A 20,549-nucleotide genomic window follows, 5' to 3' on the forward strand; every position below is an offset into this window, starting at 1 on the left:
GGTTGGATCTCATTTTAAATGAACAATGATGTGTGCCAGGAGGAATTAGCAGTGGAGTCATGTTTTAGAGACACAAAATAAAAATATTTATGTCAATGATTAGCAAAGGAAGCACCTCCTTAAGGGGGAAATCATCTCCAATTCCCTCCTTGTGCTGCTTGGAATATTTATGCAAGGGATGGCCTTTCTGATATTTTATCTCTCAAGCTGCTGCACTCATAAAAAACATCATTAAGCAGCATAGATCTGCATCGCGCTCAGAGACAAGACATCATGTGTCAACTGGACTCATGCAGACAAATGATCCTGACATACTGCGTGTTGACACATTTACACAGCAACTGTTTGTCTTTTTAACCCACACATAAACAAGCACACATTATCCCACAGTGTAATTTACATTTTGGGATGAAAGCTGAATAAAGATGACAATGCAAGAGATGTCACTATATTGGCCTGTCAGTTCATTAACTCGTACCTGTTCAACGCTGCATCTGTGGCTGAGAGATCCAGCCGGATGATGCAAGGCGACCCCCCAGCGGTGAAGCCCCAGACTCTGTGGCCACTCTTTACCATGACGTCCTACTCTTCCTCATTCCTCCCCACCAGCATCTCCTCCCCCCACTCACAACACTTCTCGGCTAACTCAGAATATTTCCCATTTATAATACTCAACACGCCTCTGGTTTCTGCTCCGTTAACTCGTCTTCTTAAGTTTGTTGACGTTTTCCTGTCTGTTGTTTTGTTTGTTCAACCACCGAACGGATCAGCGACTCCTCGTTTCTGACAAAGCAGCCGAGACTCTGCAGATTACATGGCTGGAATCGTCGTTGGGGGGTTGGAGGGGGGGCACAAGGAACACAGGCGAAAACAAGACTGTGTGTATTCATACTAATAATTATTTCTACTCTGTCCACCAGCAAGGCAAAAACTCCCCAAAAGCACACAAGCTAATTTGTTTCTCGACAAATTTCCCCCGAACCATTTTCCCCCCGTAACTCCATGTGGCCGTTAATGTAATATTCAGTTTGGGGCTTGTCGGGGATTTCTCTCCACTGCACACTGAGCCTGTGTTGTACTAATAACGTGTCGCTAATTAAATGTTATAGCTTCTGTGAGCATTAATGACCTGAAGACAGAGGACACAAATGGAAGCTTCAGTGTGAGCTCTGACAAAGATGCTGGACACACGACATGCCGGCTGGTTCCCTGCCTTTATTGCTAATACAAAGTGATAGCGGATGGGTTCTGGTCATTGTTTGCTCCTGACCATGTCGAGACCAGAGCATTGAGACTTCCTTTCACAATTGGCTGCTGCAGACTCTCAGTCAACCGGACTGTAATTGGCAGGATATCACCACTTCTCTCTAGTGCTGTTAGATTCGCTGTTGCAGACGTGGCAGAAAACCGACAGAATGTAAATCCATCACCTCGGGGAGTTTCAAATGCATCACCAATCCGTTTCTCTCTTTATCGGTTTCTCTCACCGCTGCTCTCCCCTCTATCTCTCGGCCTCTCCTAAACATTGCGGTCTCTTCTATTAACCTTTTCGTCTCTTGTTTTTATTCCCCGTCTTATTTTCCTCTTGCGTAACCACCACCGTGGTTAGCTAATCATAGTGATGCCTTCACTGTAAACAATGACTCAGACGGAGAATAAATGAGAAATCGCAAACACACCACTGGTTGTCTCTTTAGTCATTAAAGACGGCTCTGCGTGCGTGTCGTCTAAGATCAGAGCTCAGCTCTTCTGCAGCTATACATCAATACATCACTGAAGAAACAAAACATGTTGGCGGTAAAGAGATGAGACTAAGGAATAGCACTCAACTCCAGCAGCACAGAAACACACTTCATAATGCTCTCAGCAGCAACAATGATGTTCTATATAGAGGTTGAATACAGATCTGGAAATATTCGCAGGCCAAAATAGATGTGTTTCATTAGCTGCTATTTGAAGGCGGGGAAAAAAAGAGGTTTGTAGCACTCGGCGGAAGTCAAGATACCATCTGGATGAAAAATATATATATATTGGGTGATAGTAGCAAGGCTGGCACCACAAGTTCAGTGAAGGGCGTTTTGAAGAGGCAAATAGCCATGGGCGGCATCCTCAATTAGTGAGCTTTCTTTGAGCCTCAGATACCTTGACTCCTAATTTGCTCACAGTAATTACTCCATTTACAAGAATATCATTCACTGTACGCAACGGAGAGAAGAGAGAATGTTTTGATTAACCGGGTGGAGAACGAGTCAGGATGTGGAAGCGGCTATCTGCTGCTGGATCCAGAAAGGCCGGGTTTTGAGTGGGACATTGGTAAGCAGGTCGCGTAGCCAGGAAATAATCAGAGTAATTGTGCGTGTGAATGTGTGTGAATGTGGATCTGCATGTGCTCACGAGTCCCTTTGTGTGTGTGTGGGGGGCAATTCAACTGGGCATATTTAACAGAGGAAGTGCTGCACTGGGTCTTTTTCAGCTGGTGCCGTTGGCGTGAGGAGGTGCAGAACAGAGGCTCGGGACACGCTGTGCAGCAGAATGCACGGCGGATGATTACCGCGTGGCGTCTATTGCTTTGATCAGGTCCTTTCTTTTGCAAGACTCCTGCTAAACGTGGCGCCCTGCTTGTCCCTGATTACCATCTGATATTCAACTATATACTGTTTATTCATACCAAATACCCGACAAATAATAATGCAAAAGCCCCCGTGGACTATTGAGATTGTAATCAAGGGAGCAATCAGGAGCAATCAATCCGTCTATGAATAAGATTTGAAAGCATGTTCGAGTAAGACTGTATATCCATGAAGCCTCTGAGAAGAAGTCTGAACTGAAGATTTCTCCTCTGCTGCGTTCGCTCGGCCCAGGAAAACAACGGAGCAATGGAGCCTCCTCAGCTGTTTATGTGGCCCCTTTGGTTGAAGGCAATATAATTATTCTTTAGGATATCTACATTTTTCCATCTCGTGTCATATGATATGAAATGATGAGATGATATTCCTTTATTTGTCCCACAGTGGGGAGATTTCAAAAATCCCAGCAGCGGTGCACATCAGAGCATTAATAGGAAATAAATATAAAACACAAAACACAATTACAATACTACAAACTAAATACTAAATACTAACACTAAATATACGGTGGAAAAATAAATAATAAATAAAGTGCCGAGTGGTACAGTCATGGTACAATTTGAAAGCGTTGTTCTGGGTATGAATATTTTATTTAAAATCTATATATCTGTACTTATATTGCCTATACTGTTGTAAAAACAATCTCACTCTAGTGCAAATGGAGAACAGCAGAGGTTTAGAGCCCTTGGTCAGGTGGTGCTCGACGGTCTATACTGTAAAGACAATGGATGGACTCGGCACAGAATATTGTAGGTGTGTTAAAATCAATTCAGCCAGGCAGACACATTTACTCCATTGATTTTCATTCTCACGTGTTCCCACTGGAAGGACCGCTTCCCACCTGTTAGCAGACATTACTGTGAAGCCGTGTGGGCTGAGCCTCTCTTTCATTCCCTACTTTGGTTTCACGCAGTTTACTGACCGGGATGTCGTGTGCTACGTGAATGTTCCGCCTCAACCGGGCCTCTCACACGACACTGTGGCAACCGCCATGAGAGGGTACTGCATGTCACAGCTCTGTGGAGAGAGAGAGCGTGACGCGAATATGTCGAGGCACCGACACACAAACAGATCTATGCACACATATGTCAACACAAACACAAACACACACTCACATGCTCAAAACTCACCTGTTCAAACTGGCATACTCTCTATAACTGGATCCTGTACACTTCACTTGTTTTTATGTTTATGTTCTGTTTTAATGTTGTTTCTATCTTTCATACTTTTATCCTGTATCCTGTTTGATTTTATTGTAAGGTGACCTTGGGTGACTTGAAAGGCGCCTCCAAATAGAATGTATTATTATTATTATTGTGTTGTTTTTCGGAGATTACGGTGCCTAATCTTGTCAAACTGTGCTGATGCGAGCTGACCATGACAGGTTATCGTCTCCCATGTGAGGCCACATTTATCCATCTTGAATCATAGACTGTCAAGCACCTCTGTGGTGAGGCAGAGATGCTTAAGGTGTAGAAACGCTCTTTGCTATCAACTCGATAGGATGTGTTCTCTCGGTGCACGCGTGCTCTATAATCCTCCTGCGGTCTCAGTCGCTACTATAAAAATGTAAAAGCCCAGATGAGTTTCCTTAATCAAAGGCCCACAGGAGCCGTTAATAGATTAAACACACCATGTAGAAAGCACACCACTGTGTCTGCCTGCCCAAACCCTGGGGTACAGCCTATTTGCACCATTTAAATAGTTACCATGGTAATGAGGTCACGCTTTGTTTAAGCTGATTTTGATCTTGATATATTCAGAAGGCAGTGGGCCTCCATGTCCATCATCTAATGAATGAATTATGACTCAGAAAAATAGCCAGTATACTCAGAGCCAGATGATTCTAGCATCCTTCAGTTCAGAGCTGTGGGGGGGGGGGGGGGGGGGCTCTGCTTGTGTTGAGCCTCAGTCGTTACAGCTCTGCATCATTATGAGGTCTGTGTAATTAGCTGAGGTGTAATTTGGTCCTTTATTTCATCTGTGAAGCTGTGGTTTGCTGTGTTTGTGCTCAGAATGGCGCTTCCTGCTGTCGTGTTATCTCACCCAGAGCCTGTCTCTATGACCTCGGGGCTTCGTGGCGCTCTACTGCCATCCACGGGTGTGCACAAATGATGCCAGTTCTGCTGTTGGTGGCCATTTTCACCATTTGAACTGATTAAAAATGCCCTTTATGGAGCACTTTAGACAGCTTTTTTTATCGATGTTTATGATCAAGCACAAGGCCGTGTTGGCATGTCTATGTGGAGGAAATAAAAAGCTGCAACACACTTTAGTGCACGTAGACTTTCATGGTTTCTTTCCTACATTAGTGCCGTCACAATATCCGATTTTCACGACACCATGTACAAAATTACCATTCACAAAATAATTCACAATTGAGATATTATCGCAATAATATTGAGATATAATTATTGAGATATTATCGCAATATGTATACACCTGTAGAAATAAAATAAGAAGAATGCCTTTAACTTAGTTTATTATGCGCCCTGTAATTAATTTTTTGGCAAATTAATTACAAAATACGGGTATGGGAGGTGCAGAGATGATGATGTGAACATTTAATTTCCTAAATATCACAGTTAGCATCAATACCAATATAACGCGACGGCTCCGATCACCAGTGAGTGAAGCGTATCAGCTCCGGACACCAACAGTCGAAGATACCATACATGCAGGATGAAGGAGGAACACATGATATCAGGCCACTTTTTCTCATTGGCAGAGGGGCCAAGAGAGACAACTGAGAGAGGGAGAGAGGGAGAGGAGATAAAGGCTAAATAAAGTTTACAGAGAAGGAGAACAAAAGAGAGCGGAAGAGAAATGGAGATAATGACACAGCAGAGCAGCGCAAATGAGGCTAGACAATTATTAGAGTGACAATTATGAGGAATGGCTGTGGAAAGTAATGAAAAGGGATTAAATTAATACAGGTTAAATGGCTGACTTCCTCTCTTGCTAATGTTTAATGAAAGGCTGTTCTGCCAACAGACTCTGTGATGAGACAGTTGATTGGCAGAGCCTGGATTTCTTTGAGGTCTGGCAGATTGTCCTCATGACACTCATTATTCCCATCATTTTTTTGGTCCATCACTTTACAAATGATGGCATCTGACCTGCACTCTGTGAGAGGAATTTTAAGTGTGAAAGAGTTCAGGTGCACTGCGCTCCGCACAAGTAAAGCAAATACATAACTTATTAAAAAGACGGGGAGAGCTTCAGAGAGAAGCTATGATGTGGGGCCCCCACATCATAGCTTCTCTCTGAAGCTCTCCCCCCGCAGTGGGGGTGTCTGCCGACGGCCTCCACGGCTTCAGTTATTCTACATTCAGCAGGTGCAGCAGGCACATCTTTCTTATTATCACAAATAAATAAAGACATGTCAGTTATCTATGAGACAAAAAGCATTGCCATCAAACTAGAAAGGGAACAGAGTTGTCTACACCGATGTTACCGAGTCACAATGAAAGCTAAAGAAAAAAGAGGGCTGGGGGAAGTGAATACAGTTACACATGTTACACGCATGGCCTCTTCCATTGCCAATTAGAACGGACTATAGCTAACTTTGTGAGGGGGGGGCAATTAAAGTGTTCAGGGATAAAGGGATAAAGTTCAGTAAGGGTTATGGGAAGAATGTATTTGTAGGTTTGGGGCTATAGGGAACGCATTTTGTCTAATATGGTCCTCGCTAGTTTGAAGTAATTTGGTGTTTGGTGTCTAAGAACATATTCAAGACTCAAACTGTACAAATTGCGACCACTAGAAGAACAATTAAGATACCAATGTGCATGGATGTCAGCTGTCAGTGAATTATGAAGCATACGTCCTGCAGTGGCCACAGCAGTTCACGGGGTGGCTGATCATCTGGAGCACCCTCTTGAGCGATTCTTCATTTTCATGCAGCCCTCTTACTGGAGTGCCAAGTTTTCTGAGAACGGAAGCTTGGTTAAATAAAGACAAACGGGTAAAGGACCTCCATATTTGAGCCTTTGCTGCCACCCTGTGCATTTGGCGATCACTGCATTCTCTTTACACGGTGGTTGCAGCAAAGGAAATATACATTGTACAGAACACAACTTGATTTAAAAACTTCATATAATTTCTGTGAAAAAAACTAGGGATACTTTATCATGTATGCTCATTATAGTGATCAATTATATACTGAAGACAGCTACAGCTTACTTGGCTCCAGGCTATTTTCAACGCACCCCCTGGACCTTGACATTGCCCTTCTAAGAAGCAGCAGTGTGTGTGTGTGTGTGTGTGTGTGTGTGTGTGTGTGTGTGTGTGTGTGTGTGTGTGTGTGCGTGTGCGTGTGTGTACCACTTTACCTTTCTCTCTCTGCTAGACGTGGAACAATGCGTCTCGAAACCGCACTGCCACATCCCCCCTCACATCACCTCGACACGTTCCCATGAAGTGACAACTACCTGTCACCAGTTTCAACACAGCACACCACCAGTGACGGCCACTGGCATATCGGTTGAGATTCCACCGGCTACCGCAAGGGGGCAGTCTTGCTGCAGAAATAGAGGAGCAGACAAGGCGAGCCATGACGCGGGAGCAGCAGGTGAGCTGAGGAGGGATGACATTTTTTGGGATGGTGCTCAGAAAGCTGTCTCTTCTCATATCACTTCACAGTGCAGCCCACACAGAGCAGCCCGTATCGCTTGCCCGACGCGAGCGAGCCCATCCGTGGCTGACAAGCTGAATAAGTCAGCAGACCAGGAAGCAGGCAAGGAAAGCAGATGACCTGGCCGTTTTGCCTGAGCAGCACATTCTGTCATCATTATTCACGGTGGTTTCGGGCGTAACATGACACTTCCCTCCAGTTCCCATACGCCTCATTTCATCTGGGCCTTTAAGGGTAGAGGTGAGTGGCTAAATCAAACAATTATGACTTTATTATGACTCTAATCTAAACTCGAGAATACTTCTTAAATCTGTCCTGAAATAAACTCAAAGCAGGTCTGAGGCACAGCCTCTGAGGTGAAATGACACCAACATCGTCTGCAAAGCGATTGGTGTGATATCTGACACTGGCTTACCTGTTATGACTGTGCTGGAAGCTAAATCCATCTGGATTATAGCGACAATGGTAAAACTGCACCACTTGAAAAACAACATGTAACCCCCCTTCTTCAAGTAAATATATATAGCAGCGAGGTAAGAACACATCGAAGCGCTTTTTACATTCAAGGTGTTTTAATAGCTTCAACCCGTTTTGTCATTTATGTCAATTACATTTCAGTTAAGAGCATAGACATCAGTAAATGTCAAGCAGACATGTAAGTAAAGATGGTGAGATGGTTACGCCTTGGACAGAGTGGAGTCGGTACGATACTGTAAAAGTGCAAGCGACAGGCTGATTTAGGATATGCCATGAAGCACAATGACGGATGAGCTGTCAGAAGCAGCCGTGGGCAGCCGCACCTGGATCTCTCCCATTTTAATACCTTGGCGGCGATGTCTCCCCTCGTGAATCCCTGACCAACCTTAAATCCGTGCATCCATCCATCATCCTCCATCCATACAGACAATGTGATGAGGAGAGTCCACTGTGCCTGGGACGCCTTTAGAGCATGCCAAATATCATGAAGCACACGCCAAATACATGCTGAATGACATAGAGCATCATATCAGCTCTCTGAAATCAGCCTCAGAAACATGTGCATGCATGCATATGGTACACACACACACACAAACCAAGATGTGAGTCATAAAGGAACAGTCAAATGTCAGATAAAGGATGGATACATGCATGCAAAACAGGGCTGGCAAGAATAGAGCAGAGGCTGATCGGGAGGGGTTGAGTCAGAGAGGCAGCCAATGCGCAGCTCTGCATCTTTAAGAAGAGAGGGAAAGAGAGAGAGAGAGAGAGAGAGGGGGGGAGGGGGATGAGGCTGAGGCAGGGAAGATTCCAGCGTGATGCTGTTGGATGTGAGCTGCTCTCCTCTAACCGGTCTCTGGCTGTCCCTTTAACTCAGCCACTGGTGTGTGAGAGTGGTTACTGTGCTCGACCAGCTCTGGGGCGCTCTGCAGCTGCTCGTGCCGAGGCAGAAGCTGACTGGCCGGATCTTTGCCTGGGCTGTCTGGAGCAGAGAGGGGTTTGACTGGAGCCGAGGTCCCGGGCAGGGCAGGGTCGGGCCGCTTGCTGCCACGGGGAGCCAACATGAGCGTTCCCATGCTGAAGATCGGGGCAGTGCTCAGCACCATGGCCATGGTGACCAACTGGATGTCTCAAACTCTGCCCTCTCTGGTGGGACTCAACGGGACCACAGTCACCAGAGGGGGCACCTCGGAGAGGATTGTCAGCGTGCGTATGACTTTCTTCGCTTTGTGTGTGTGTGTGTGTGTGTGTACTGTATCTGTCCGCTGTGAGAATGAAAGGAATGAAAAGGCGTGAAACAGCAGAGGATAGAAGGAGATCGTGAAGAGTTGGGATAGATACCAGCGTGTAAGTGAGTGTGTGTCTCTGCTTAACTCACAGCAGAGTGGTTTCAGAGTGCATACGGGTGAGACTCACGGGCTGCGATCGATAAGAGGAAGATGAAGCAGGTCGAGGACAGCGTGTGTTTTAAGTAACGTGAAGCATAATGTGTCGGCGTGTGCGTCACATTAAGAATGAGGCTGCTGAAGCGCGGGCTTGTGAGAGGCGACGCAGCGTGGACGGCCGTGCTCAATCATATGTTTTAAGGGGTTTGTGACTTCAAAAAGAGAAAAGAAAACAGTTTTGGTGTCTTTAAAAAAATGTTGTTTCCACAGAAGTTTGTCACACAAACACCAGTTTGATGTGTCTGTCTTCATATCATCGGATCATTAGCGGTTAATGATTGCCTTTGACTATCCTGAGTGTTTTATGCCACCTTACCCATTAAGCAAATGCCTAGGTCTGTTGAAATGATTGGATGCAATTGAACCTCCAAAGAGATCTACGACCATCTGGATGTGTGTGTGTGTGTGTGTGTGTGTGTGTGTGTGTGTGTGTCTGTGTGTGTGGGGGTTCATTCTTGCCTGTTTATGTGGTTTAATCTATGCCCTGACTATGTTCAGGCATTCTCGTCTCAGGGGTAAAGGTCCATCTGTTTGACAAAGAGGTTTTTTTAACGGTTGGTATAAATCCCTCGCTTAATAATATCTCCTCTATGCTGCGGTCAGCTTTTGGGTTCAAATGTCTTCTTTTGAGAAGAGTGTTTCCTTTGTGAAATTGTCAAGCACTTAAAAGCACTTTCCTACAACATCTACATCTTGCAGCAGGTGTTTTTTGTTGTTGTACAACATCAAAGTAAAATCTAAATCTAATCTCTGCAATGATGTCATATTGCAAAGCGTGTTTGAATCCTTCTCAGCACTAAACTCTATAATCCTATTGAACGGCCACCTTTCCCCCAGGGCGTACGGCCCGCTAAGCCATCCATTTATTTCTCCTGCTCAGGGTCAAAACTGTTTCTCTTCAGTCAACTCATTCTAATCAAGGCTTATGACTGGAGGCCTTATCATTTGCATTTCAAAAGACTGGCTACAATAATATATTATACATAGTTATATAGTTTCTTATTATACTTTCATTCACAACCACTCGAGGACAAAAATGCTGCCATTGAAGTTCATTTCATCACAATTTCATCAAAACTGATGGGGCCAGTTTGATTGTGCCAGGGGTTATTACAGCATAACAGCCTGTTGTGATGGGAAATGTCTCAGGAATAATCTCCTCTCATAAACAATAGTAGTGAATAAAACTTTAATGTAAAACCCGGCCTTCAAAGTCCCATCACTATTAATGAGACTACGATGATGATGAAGCAGCCATGACCCACACAATGTTTAGAGCTCTAATCAAAGATAATCACTGTGACTATGTGGCGCTATAGCGTACCAGTGGCCATTGCATTGCATTGTCCCCCTCCCCCCACACTCCACCCCCCTCCCATAGCACCCATGCATGCTGCGTCCCGTATTCTCTCAGCTCAGAGCTATTTTGCAAAGTCTGCTTGACTGGCTTGCTACTCCCGTCTTCTAACCAGCTGATCCAGGAACACAGCTGCCTGAGTTGATGTGTGTCTGTCTGTCCGGGCTCAGCCGCGCCTGGATGCGTGTACACATCTGGATTGTAGAAAACCGTGTTCCTTAATTAACACTTGCATGGAACTTGTGGGGCAGCACTGGATGATCAAGCAAAGATAAACTGTAGACCTACCAGGCTGTGCACACACACACACATATATATATATATATATATATATTTATAGACATATAAATATATATATTTCGATATATATATACATATAAATATATAGGCTCCCATATATATAACTGCAAGATGAATGCAATTTGGTAAATAAATTAATTTAATTTATATATATATTGGATTGAATTCAATCTATTGTCATTGCATATATATATAAATATATATTAAATTAAATTAAATGTATTTATTTACCAAATTGCATTCATCATGCAGTTAGCTATAGATGATAGATGATTCCTTAAGTGGGAGAAGACATCTAGAAAGGTAACACCTAAAATCTTGCGTGTTGGCCAGATAACATTGGAGAAGCCAAGAGCGAGCGAGCTTTGAAGCGTTATCCAGCTCCTCTCTCTCTCTCTCTTCCAATGAACGAAGCAGCACAAGCTCCAAAAGTCACTAACTCTAGCAAGAAAGTCAACAACACGTGGAGCCCCCCGTCCCCTCAGGCCTTCCCTCCAGAGCCACAACCCCCACACTGATCCCAATACACGTAAACAATGTAAACATGGCTGTTGGAGTTACTCGCAGATGTCCGGCTCTAGGCTTGTGGAAGACTCCGGTCACAGTGTGTTAGGCGGTTAACATGTGACAGCCACAAACATCGATTACTTGTCAGAGCATTTGATTGATTGATTTCTGTCCAGATGTAGAGAGAATTTCCACGAAGATAAAAAAAGGTTTCTAAAATAAATGACCCACCCTATAGCTTTAATTGGCAAAAATAATGACTTGTCTTATTTGCATTTTAGCTGGAGTGAATTCTGAGCCACCCACCTGTAATGCAAAGCACAATTTAGTGAAGAATGGACATCATATTCACCCACAAGTTTCCCAGCGGTAAGATATATTATAAAATAAGATTAGTCTAAGAATTGAGCCCTGGTGCTCTACACAGCCGAAGTAGAGTGTCTATTACGATAATGCAAAAACGAAACATAAAGCACTTCAGAATCTCTCTGTCTCATGGAATGGACACAGTGCTTACATCAAGGGTTACACAGACAAACTGTACATGCTGTGGTTGTCTACACATTAATACTGCACTGAAAGACTCCCATTGATATCTAAAATAAGAAAGCTGGGAGGCAGTAGAGTGAGGAGAATATTGTCACCATCAAAAGGGGAGCGTGGAACAACAAATGGCAGAGTACAAAAAGAAAGAGCTGCAGATCTGATTGGGGTCACCAGCATCTGTCTGTGGGCATGTGGGACTGTCCACTTCATCACATCCAATAACACCGATTATAGAGATTGATTCTTGGCTAAGGATTCAAGATTAAACTCGTAATTTGAGCCATTTGCTTTTATATTCATCAACCAAACTTGATTTGCGTTCGGACCCCGGCAGGTGTCCTCTACCTGTAGTCAGCGAGAAACCTCATTGAAAAAACAAGTTGGTAATATCATTTTAAATTGCTTTGATACATGAGCTAATTGTGCGGCACCCTGTGTACAAAACAATATCGATCCCAGACTCTATAATTGCTTTTATATTCAGGATTTAAAAATGGTTCGTGTGCCATCACCAGTGTAATTTCAATCCAACTGAACTCGTGCCTGCATTATTGTTCTGCCCTTCAAAAGCAATTTGATGATTTCGCAATTCACACACTTGTGCGATCCATATTTTCCTCCACTGAACCAATGACTGTATTTTACCAGTTTATGTAGTGTTTTCTCACACCCGCCACTCTCGACTCCCTCCTCTGTTTAACACCAGCTACGGTAGCAGAGCCATCGTGTAACCGTCTAACAACAGAGTGGCTGCCACGTGCTTTACACCGGGGCGCCTGGCACGAGCAGCCCGCTCCCCAAAGTGCAACGTTGTAGGCTACCTCGTAAGTGCTGAGCATTGGTGAGTGTAATTTTCTCTCGCTACTCCAAAAGTCCTCCGACTGAGCCCCCTTAAACAGACACACACACACAAACACTTGACCCATCTGCCCACCCTCGCTGTCAATTCAAGTGCTATCCGGATTGGAGCGAGCGCGATGCAGATGGGAAGCGAGCAGGACGCCGCGCGGGAGGGACGGCCGGGCCGCGAGCGATGGAGTGGGAGAGCGCGCGAGGCAGCGGGGGAGGGAAACGGAGCAGCGGGGGAGGGGAAAGGAGGCAGTGAGGAGAGGGGGCACGATGACTTTATGAGTCATATTATTGACTGGCGAGCATGCTGCGCTGATTGTGGTTATCGGTTTTCCTCGGGGTCTGGAGTTGTGTTGTGAAGGCCAGCAGATGGCCCGTGCATTGACGATAGACCGATTGTTCATTTGAAGAAAGGGGGGTGGGGTGTATTTGCATGTTTGTTTGTGTGCAGCGAATGACGGCCTTACACAGCACTTTAAAAAGAAAATGAGATCAGATTGTTTGGCCGTAGTAGAGATATAATTGAGCTCTGTATAGCGGGGACAGATGCTACTTTGCTGGGAACCAGCGGTTAGAGAAGTTAATGTCTGGCACGAAACACACTTCAGACGGACAGCGTGGAAGATAAAGTGAAGCTGAAGGAGAACTTGGACTCACTTGGAACTGGGCTGGAAACCGAGTAAAGCGATAAATTACATCGGTAGCACATCTCTTAATGTGTTGTCCTTACTCTCTTTGGTGCCTCTTACATTTGTCTTCCGCTCTGTAGAACTTTATCTCAGTCCTTCTGTTCTTGCGCTGCCCGCCTCTCAGATGTGACGGACAGCTCCTCTCAGTGTCGTGGTCCCCCATATCTCAGGGTCTGCGCCTGCTTGGCCTCGCTGCCTGCTGCTTATTAAAGTTATAATAGACTTGCCGTCAAGCTCATAAAGTTGGCAGCTGAAGATTTATGATCTCATTTAGCTCTTGCTTTACAGCAGCCGGCTACAGGGTCGGTTTAATGAAACGCCAGAGGAAGTCCACCCCGCAACTCTCGACAGTGATACCACCGGCTCGAATACCCAATTGGATAATCCCTCTGAACTTTGTTCATCACGAACAACACATGGGTTCTGACTGTCTTTGCACTGTGAGGAGGCGCTCCGGTCACAGCACAGGACTGGTGGTTAGTTGTATAATTGTTGCCCCTAAACTCCACAGTCTGGTCTCTTCTGTCTGCAGGAAGTAAAGGAGGAGCGATGGTTACAGAGCTACCAACTCTCACGGTTTCGCCGTGTGACACACACTTTTGCATGTTTTCACACGCTCTCACGCCACACAACCAATATCTCACGGCAAAAGAAATTCTGATTTTGGGCCGAGGCGCGTTGGTTTCTTTTCAAACTCCGCGACGATAGATGGCGCTAAGGAGCGCATCTATAAACCTATTGGCTGCATAGACATCCTATTTACCCCAAAGAGTCCCGAAGTTAGCAACAGAAGAAGATTTTCAAACAGACGTAACGAGCAGAGACTACGGTGTGTTAATGCAGGGCTCGCAAGTGTCACGCATTGAGCGTGACAGTCACGCATTTCGGTCTTAAGTCACGCACTCCCGCCACACATCGTATTTATCACGCTGAAAAAACTCTCGGCTATTTAATGTTTTAATGTGCCGCAGCACGCAAACATGAGCTGGCCGCGCCGCCCTCACCGTGGAGGAATCAAGCGCTCCCCTGGAGTTCTGCTGTGAGGAGCCACTTATCAGCCAATCAAAAAAAAGAAATGGGCTACACAATAGCCAATCAGAAAAAACGTATCTGTTGTATCTGGGTAAGATTTAATCCAGCAACCAATGAAAATAAAGCATCCTGGATAGATATGTCACTCTTGCCTGTCTTCAAAACTTAAGAGCCCTGTTAATGACATGTGGTTCAATTAAGTTCTCACTCTCTTAAACTTTAAATCTTGAAATAATGTGTTGTGTTTGTGTGTGTGATTTTGTGTGGTGATGTAAACTCAGCTGTCATAACAAGCAGCAGGAGAGCACCTTGTTATCCTCTTGGTATCCTGCATGCTCAAAACATCATAGTTGGCGCTGGCTGTGTCAGACGCCGGTTCGAGGCTCATCCGCGCTCGCTCGCCTTTAGAGCATACGACCGCAGCACACTTTTGGACATAAACTTTGCGCAAACAAAGGTTTTTGTACGGGGACGACGAAAAAATCGGGAGGAAACGGGAGTCGGAACAGACGAACATCTGACCATCTCATGCGTCCATTCTTGAGGCTAGCAACAACAGCGCTCTCGGCTGCTGACAAACAACACACGTAGCGGTGAGGTAGGAGTTGGGGATGACATTGTTTGTTAAGGCTGCCCACATAGCATTTATCACTTTATTTGCAGGCCTAGGAAAAGGACCCTCTCAAAATGTTTCCAAACAGCTCTTTGAACAAGTAAGATGTATTATAAAGAATTTTACAGAAAGACAGGACATTTGTGCAATAGAATTAGGCATGTTTTTGTAAATGAGAGTCGAGTTATTAAAAAACATTTTAATTCTTTAAGGTAGCAAAGATGCCTCGTAAAAGACCTTTGCCAGGCCAGAATGCAGGGTACAACATGGGTACAACGCCACATTCATTCAAATTTCCTGATATTTGAGCCACCAACGTGTGTGGCTGCGTGCGCGGCAATATTTTGCTCACCCCCGACAAAATCTCACTCCAAGGTTTTTTGAAAAGTTGGCAGCTCTGTGGTTAGTACTTTTTAAGCTTTGTAATGGCCACATCCTCTTCGTCTCCCCGTCAGCCTTTCTCAAACCACAACTCTTCCGATCAAGTGTCTCAGTAACTCCCACTTTAATTGGTTTTCTATTGAAAGGATGGGCGGTTGCGGTTCGAGCTAAAGTCTGCTGTGGAGGGGGCGGGACTTCATCGGCAAAGGCTGTAAGTCGTGATATCATGGGAACAGAGGGGGTGGCGCAAAAGAGGCAGGCCTGAAATCTGAAAGAGCGATTTTCACTTCAGCGAGCCCGACTGATGTTTCATTTCTCTTGCCCTCTGCAGGCGCCTATTGTTCTCATTGCTGCCATCTTCTTTCTTAATTGGCTTTTGTGTGGCAGCCGTGACTGTGACAGCTTCAAATCTGGCTCTTACATATTCTATTTCATACCTCACATCAAATGGGTGAATTACCGGGAGAGTGAAGAGAACACCGCCTCTCTCAACTGAAACCACGTCTGAGTCTGGGAGGAGAGGATTATCCCCCAGACTTGGAGAGCCAGCACGACAACAGTAACACACTGAGGCCCGACCTGCCTGCAGGATGCAACTTATACTCATTCATTTCACTCTGCATACCCTGAATATTATTCTGCATATTCCACTCTCTTTGCCCTAAATATTGTCCTGGACGACATTAGATTTTGAGGAAGTTGTTTTTCCCACTCTAATGAGATATCTGATGGTGCATGATGTGAGCACTATGTAAAATGAACCAATGTCAATCAGCCACTCTTTGCTGGAGAGAGGAGACTTCATCATATTTATAGAAATGAACAGTTCCAAAACATATTCATGTCTACCACTTGCACCCCGAGAGATCAGTTGCATATGAGTGCTGGGATATAGATCTCCATGAAACGGCTGATGCACACAGCATATAGGGGCAGAGCACATTTTCATTTAAGAACTACCTCTGGCCTTCTGCTCTGGAAACTGTGACTGTTCATTCTGTGTTGAGAATAAGGAAGTTAGTGCAGAATGGATAGTTAGGTGGTAATGAAATTGGAACTGCTTCAAATAAGCTCTTAATTTCAGCCCGGCATTTATGAAACATTAATGAAGAGAGGAGAAGACGTGATGCTGTGAAAACTCCCTGGCTCGTGCAAAAGCACATGAGGATGCACAGCATGAGTTTAAACATGTACAATGAAGAAAGTATTATGATAATTGAGCAGACAGACATCAAATATCACTTTGATGAATTGTGAGTGTCTTGCTTATTAATGCCCACTATGTTACATATCATACAAAATCTGAGTGACACCAACTGTGGCTCCCTTTCAAGCCGATAGCTATATGCAATATTGATGCTCACTTCTGCAATCATTCGCAAGACTCCTTTTCAACCCAAAGGGAATATCTGGTGTGTATGCATATGAGGTAATTGTATCCAATGCAGGAGGCTGCACGTACCCTCAAAGCAACATAAGTGGATTTTGCGGTTTGAGGCAAGCGAACCTCCACCTGTTTACACCGCGGGATATGAACTGTAATGAGAAGCCGGTGAGAAGACGCACCGCACACTTCCACAGTATGAGACGCAGCCGTTGCATATGCTCCACTAAACTCCTGCGGTTATCATGCATACAGCCCAACAATCCCTCTCGGTGTAACACCCGGTTCTGTTACTCCTGTGTGCCGTGTCTCCTATGTCTCCTCTGTGTCTTCTCTGTCTTAATTGTTTAATTCCCTGCACCTGCCCTCAGCCACTCTTGTCTCGTTACTGTCTGATGTCGTACACCTGTTTCCCCCCCTATATATTCTGTCAGGTCTTTGTGACGGGGTGAGGCTCAGGCGCAGAGAGACAGGCTGGACGCAATATAAATAACCAAAAAAAAGCACTCTTTAATGAGGCAAAACAGTTTACAAAAAAAACAAGGTCCAAAAGGGGCAGGCAGAGGATCGTCGGTCAGGGCAGGCAGGCAGGGTCGAAGCAGGCAGGATCAGATACGACAGACAGGATGACGGGAAAAAGACACGGAACTAGAGACGACAATCCGACAGCAGACAAGGGAAAGATTGACACAATATATAGGGGGGGAAACAGGTGTACGACATCAGACAGTAACGAGACAAGAGTGGCTGAGGGCAGGTGCAGGGAATTAAACAATTAAGACAGAGAAGACACAGAGGAGACACGGAACACAGGAGAAACAGAACAGGGTGTTACTCGGGGGCAGAGCAGTAGTGTAGATGCAGTTTAAAATGCATGTCCAAATGCATGCATTATTAAAATCTGAAGGATTTCAATTATAGAAATGCGGTATGAAAGAAAAATGCACATATGGGCTGTTCTTGCATGTACATCCGCAAATGTTGACAGGCAGCTATACTCACAGAAAGTCCTGACAGTGAGAAGCAGACAGAGGGAAAGAGTCTCTCCCTCAGGCGATGGCAGAATGAAATCGACGGTCAGATGCGGTGCGGTGGAAAGAAATTGGAGAAGGCCTCTGCTTCTTTTCTCTTGTTTAAAAGCCAACTCTGGCCTCTGGAGACCTCTGTCGTCTCCCCGCCAGCCTCATGAAGCTGGATCCCCTCAAAGGAGGAAGACTGATGATAAGAAAGATGCTGACTGACAGAAAAGAAATTGCACAAGTCACTGCAGAAACTGTCTGCACACTGACTCGCAAGGGCATCAATATTAAGAATAACAGAATAATAATTCAGACAGTGCGCCAACAAGTTCCACCACGAGTCGGTCTGTCACCCTGAAATATCACGAATATATGAATGAAATAGGAAATGTGAATGGTATATTGCTCGTTAGTTTAATTTCATATAGAAGTATTCATTTTTAGAAACGAGTCAACTTAATATACCTAGAACATATCGGAAATGTATAATATGATTGTCACGGTTGACATTACAGCCGATGTAAGTCGCTCACGTAGCTGGAGCTTGTTGGCCACAATTCATTTGGAGTAAGTCAGATTTAAAATGCACTCGCTTTATCCTGAGAGTGTGAGGAGGAAGAGTGGAAAGCAGGAGGAACAGGAGGGGGGGGGAGTTGTGGTGCCAAGGGATTGGCAGGAGTGACACGATGTGACAGTGAGCACATTGGCTTGCAGGGCGGTTGCTACTTTACACTCCAATCACACAGTCCCTCCGTCCCGCAAGACATTTTAATCTGATCCCCCGACCCTCGGAGACGAGAGCACAGTACAACACCGCTCGGAGGAAAGGAAGTGGGAGAGTGGCACCGAGAGGCCAGATTTTTATCCAGCCTTTATCTTTTTTTTTTCTTCCACTTATGCGGATGGGTCTTTAATTGCATCACTAAGATGGCCGCTCCTTCTCTCATTACATTGTTGCTTCATATGCTGAGTGTGTGTAGATGCGGCGTGAATGAAGGGATGGTCCTGGCCGGGCCTTTGCGTAAACTGTGTGTCCACGTGCGTGTGTGTGTGTGTTTGCAAGCACACAGCACTACTTTTGATTGGATTATGTCAGAGAGAGACATCCATCCTCTCATCCTCGCCCCTCCTCCTCTGGTTACGAGCTGCATTATCGATCCCGAATAGCTCCATTTCCTCTCCGTGTCCAAACTTATTAGATGCTCAGCGTTCACACGACCTGGCCTGATCCCTCCCTCGTCCTCGCCTCTTTCAAACCTCCATTTTCCTCCAATTTGTCTTTGTCTTTCTTCATCATTCTTCATCGTCCATCGAGCTTATATCTCTGTCACGCCGTTGGTGTTTCCCATCCCTTTGTTTATTCTCCACCAATGTTCTTGTCTTATCTTAATCTGCAACTGTTTATGCTTATTTTCTCCCTTTGACTTTTCTATCCTCCATCTCTCTCATCTCCTGTCTTCTCCTGCTGTGAACACCACCTCAGTTTACCTCTGACTTCTCTCTCTCTCTCTCTCTCTCTCTCTCTCTCTCTCTCTCTCTCTGTTGCCCTCTACTTCATACACATAATTAGGCTGCAGGTGATTTTGAATAGTTGGAGGGATCAATAGCCATTAATTGCCTTTACTAGGGAAGAGGGAAGATCGAGAGAAAAAGAAAGCCATGGAGAAATGATGACTTTGCCTCTAACGTACTGTATGGTGACAGAACGGGCACAACCGATCACAATATGGAATGTTTTAAATTCTCTTTTTTTTTCTCCAAACACCTTCTCCAAAAATGTTAAGTGTTTGATACAGGAAGTAGATTTAAAAAAGGGTGGAACGCTTTCAGATTACTGTTGATGCATGCTGGCATCATGCCCTTATGGAATTTGAAAAGCCTACTTGGTGGCAATGTAGATAAACAACAAGCGTTTATTTGTTCTTCTCTTTGTCTAAAATATATACGTCTCCATGTTTCCGCAGGCTCTGTACCCGAGCCCCGAGGAGGGCTGGCAGATCTACAGCTCGGCCCAGGACGCAGATGGGAAGTGTATCTGCACCGTGGTCGCACCGGCCCAGAACATGTGTAACCGCGACCCACGCAGCAGGCAACTTCGCCAGCTCATGGAGAAGGTGACAGCTGTCAATAACACGCTCGCTTTTGAGACACGACTGTTACCCACGCAGACGCCACGACGCAGCGCCGTCTGTCACGTACAGGCTGCTGGAGTGAATCGTCTCACTTCCTTTACCACACAGTTATGCACAGGAATATGACCAATCGGGAGACATTGTTGTTTGAACTGTTCTTTTTTTTTGAGTCACAGCGGGTTGCTTTGGCACAAATCCCTTTTAGAGAAAGAGATGTTCTAAACTCGCCCGCATGGGATTTGGGCCTCAGCTGCATGTTTCTTTGATAACTATAAATACATTTTCCAATCCAATCCTACTCCAACAATTGAGAAAGGTAACTGTTTTACAAATCAGTGAATATATTAAAAGCCGTAGTGAGAGCACTTCTCTGCTCACAGGGGATCCACAGCTGCCTGTTGACGATCCAGATGTGCCACTGCATTGATTGGTGCTTTGTAATTGACTGGCTTTACAGCAGCAAATGGGTGAATGAGAGGGTGGATCCACAGAGCGAATGAAAGCCTCGAGACAGGAGGGGCGGACATTGACGTGGTCTTGTGAGTATAGACGGTG

The 20,549-nt window shown here is 45.1% G+C and overlaps 1 protein-coding gene across 9 annotated transcripts in view; it reads left to right on the forward strand.

Moving 5' to 3' along the window:
- Positions 1-20,549, forward strand: part of olfm2a (olfactomedin 2a) — a 62,053-nt gene that overhangs the window by 31,334 nt on the left and 10,170 nt on the right. For 8 of the 9 annotated variants that reach the window (XM_056407573.1, XM_056407574.1, XM_056407576.1 and 5 more), the window contains one exon: positions 19,827-19,976. In XM_056407573.1, the coding sequence (XP_056263548.1) occupies positions 19,926-19,976 (51 nt within the window). In that variant the 5' untranslated portion in view covers positions 19,827-19,925. Of the gene's footprint in view, positions 1-8,584; positions 8,947-19,826; positions 19,977-20,549 lie in introns of those variants that run through there. The other variant, XM_056407572.1, reaches the window with a different exon arrangement.

This window comes from Pseudoliparis swirei, chromosome 23 (genome assembly GCF_029220125.1).
Source record: "Pseudoliparis swirei isolate HS2019 ecotype Mariana Trench chromosome 23, NWPU_hadal_v1, whole genome shotgun sequence".
Taxonomy (NCBI): Eukaryota; Metazoa; Chordata; class Actinopteri; order Perciformes; family Liparidae; genus Pseudoliparis; species Pseudoliparis swirei.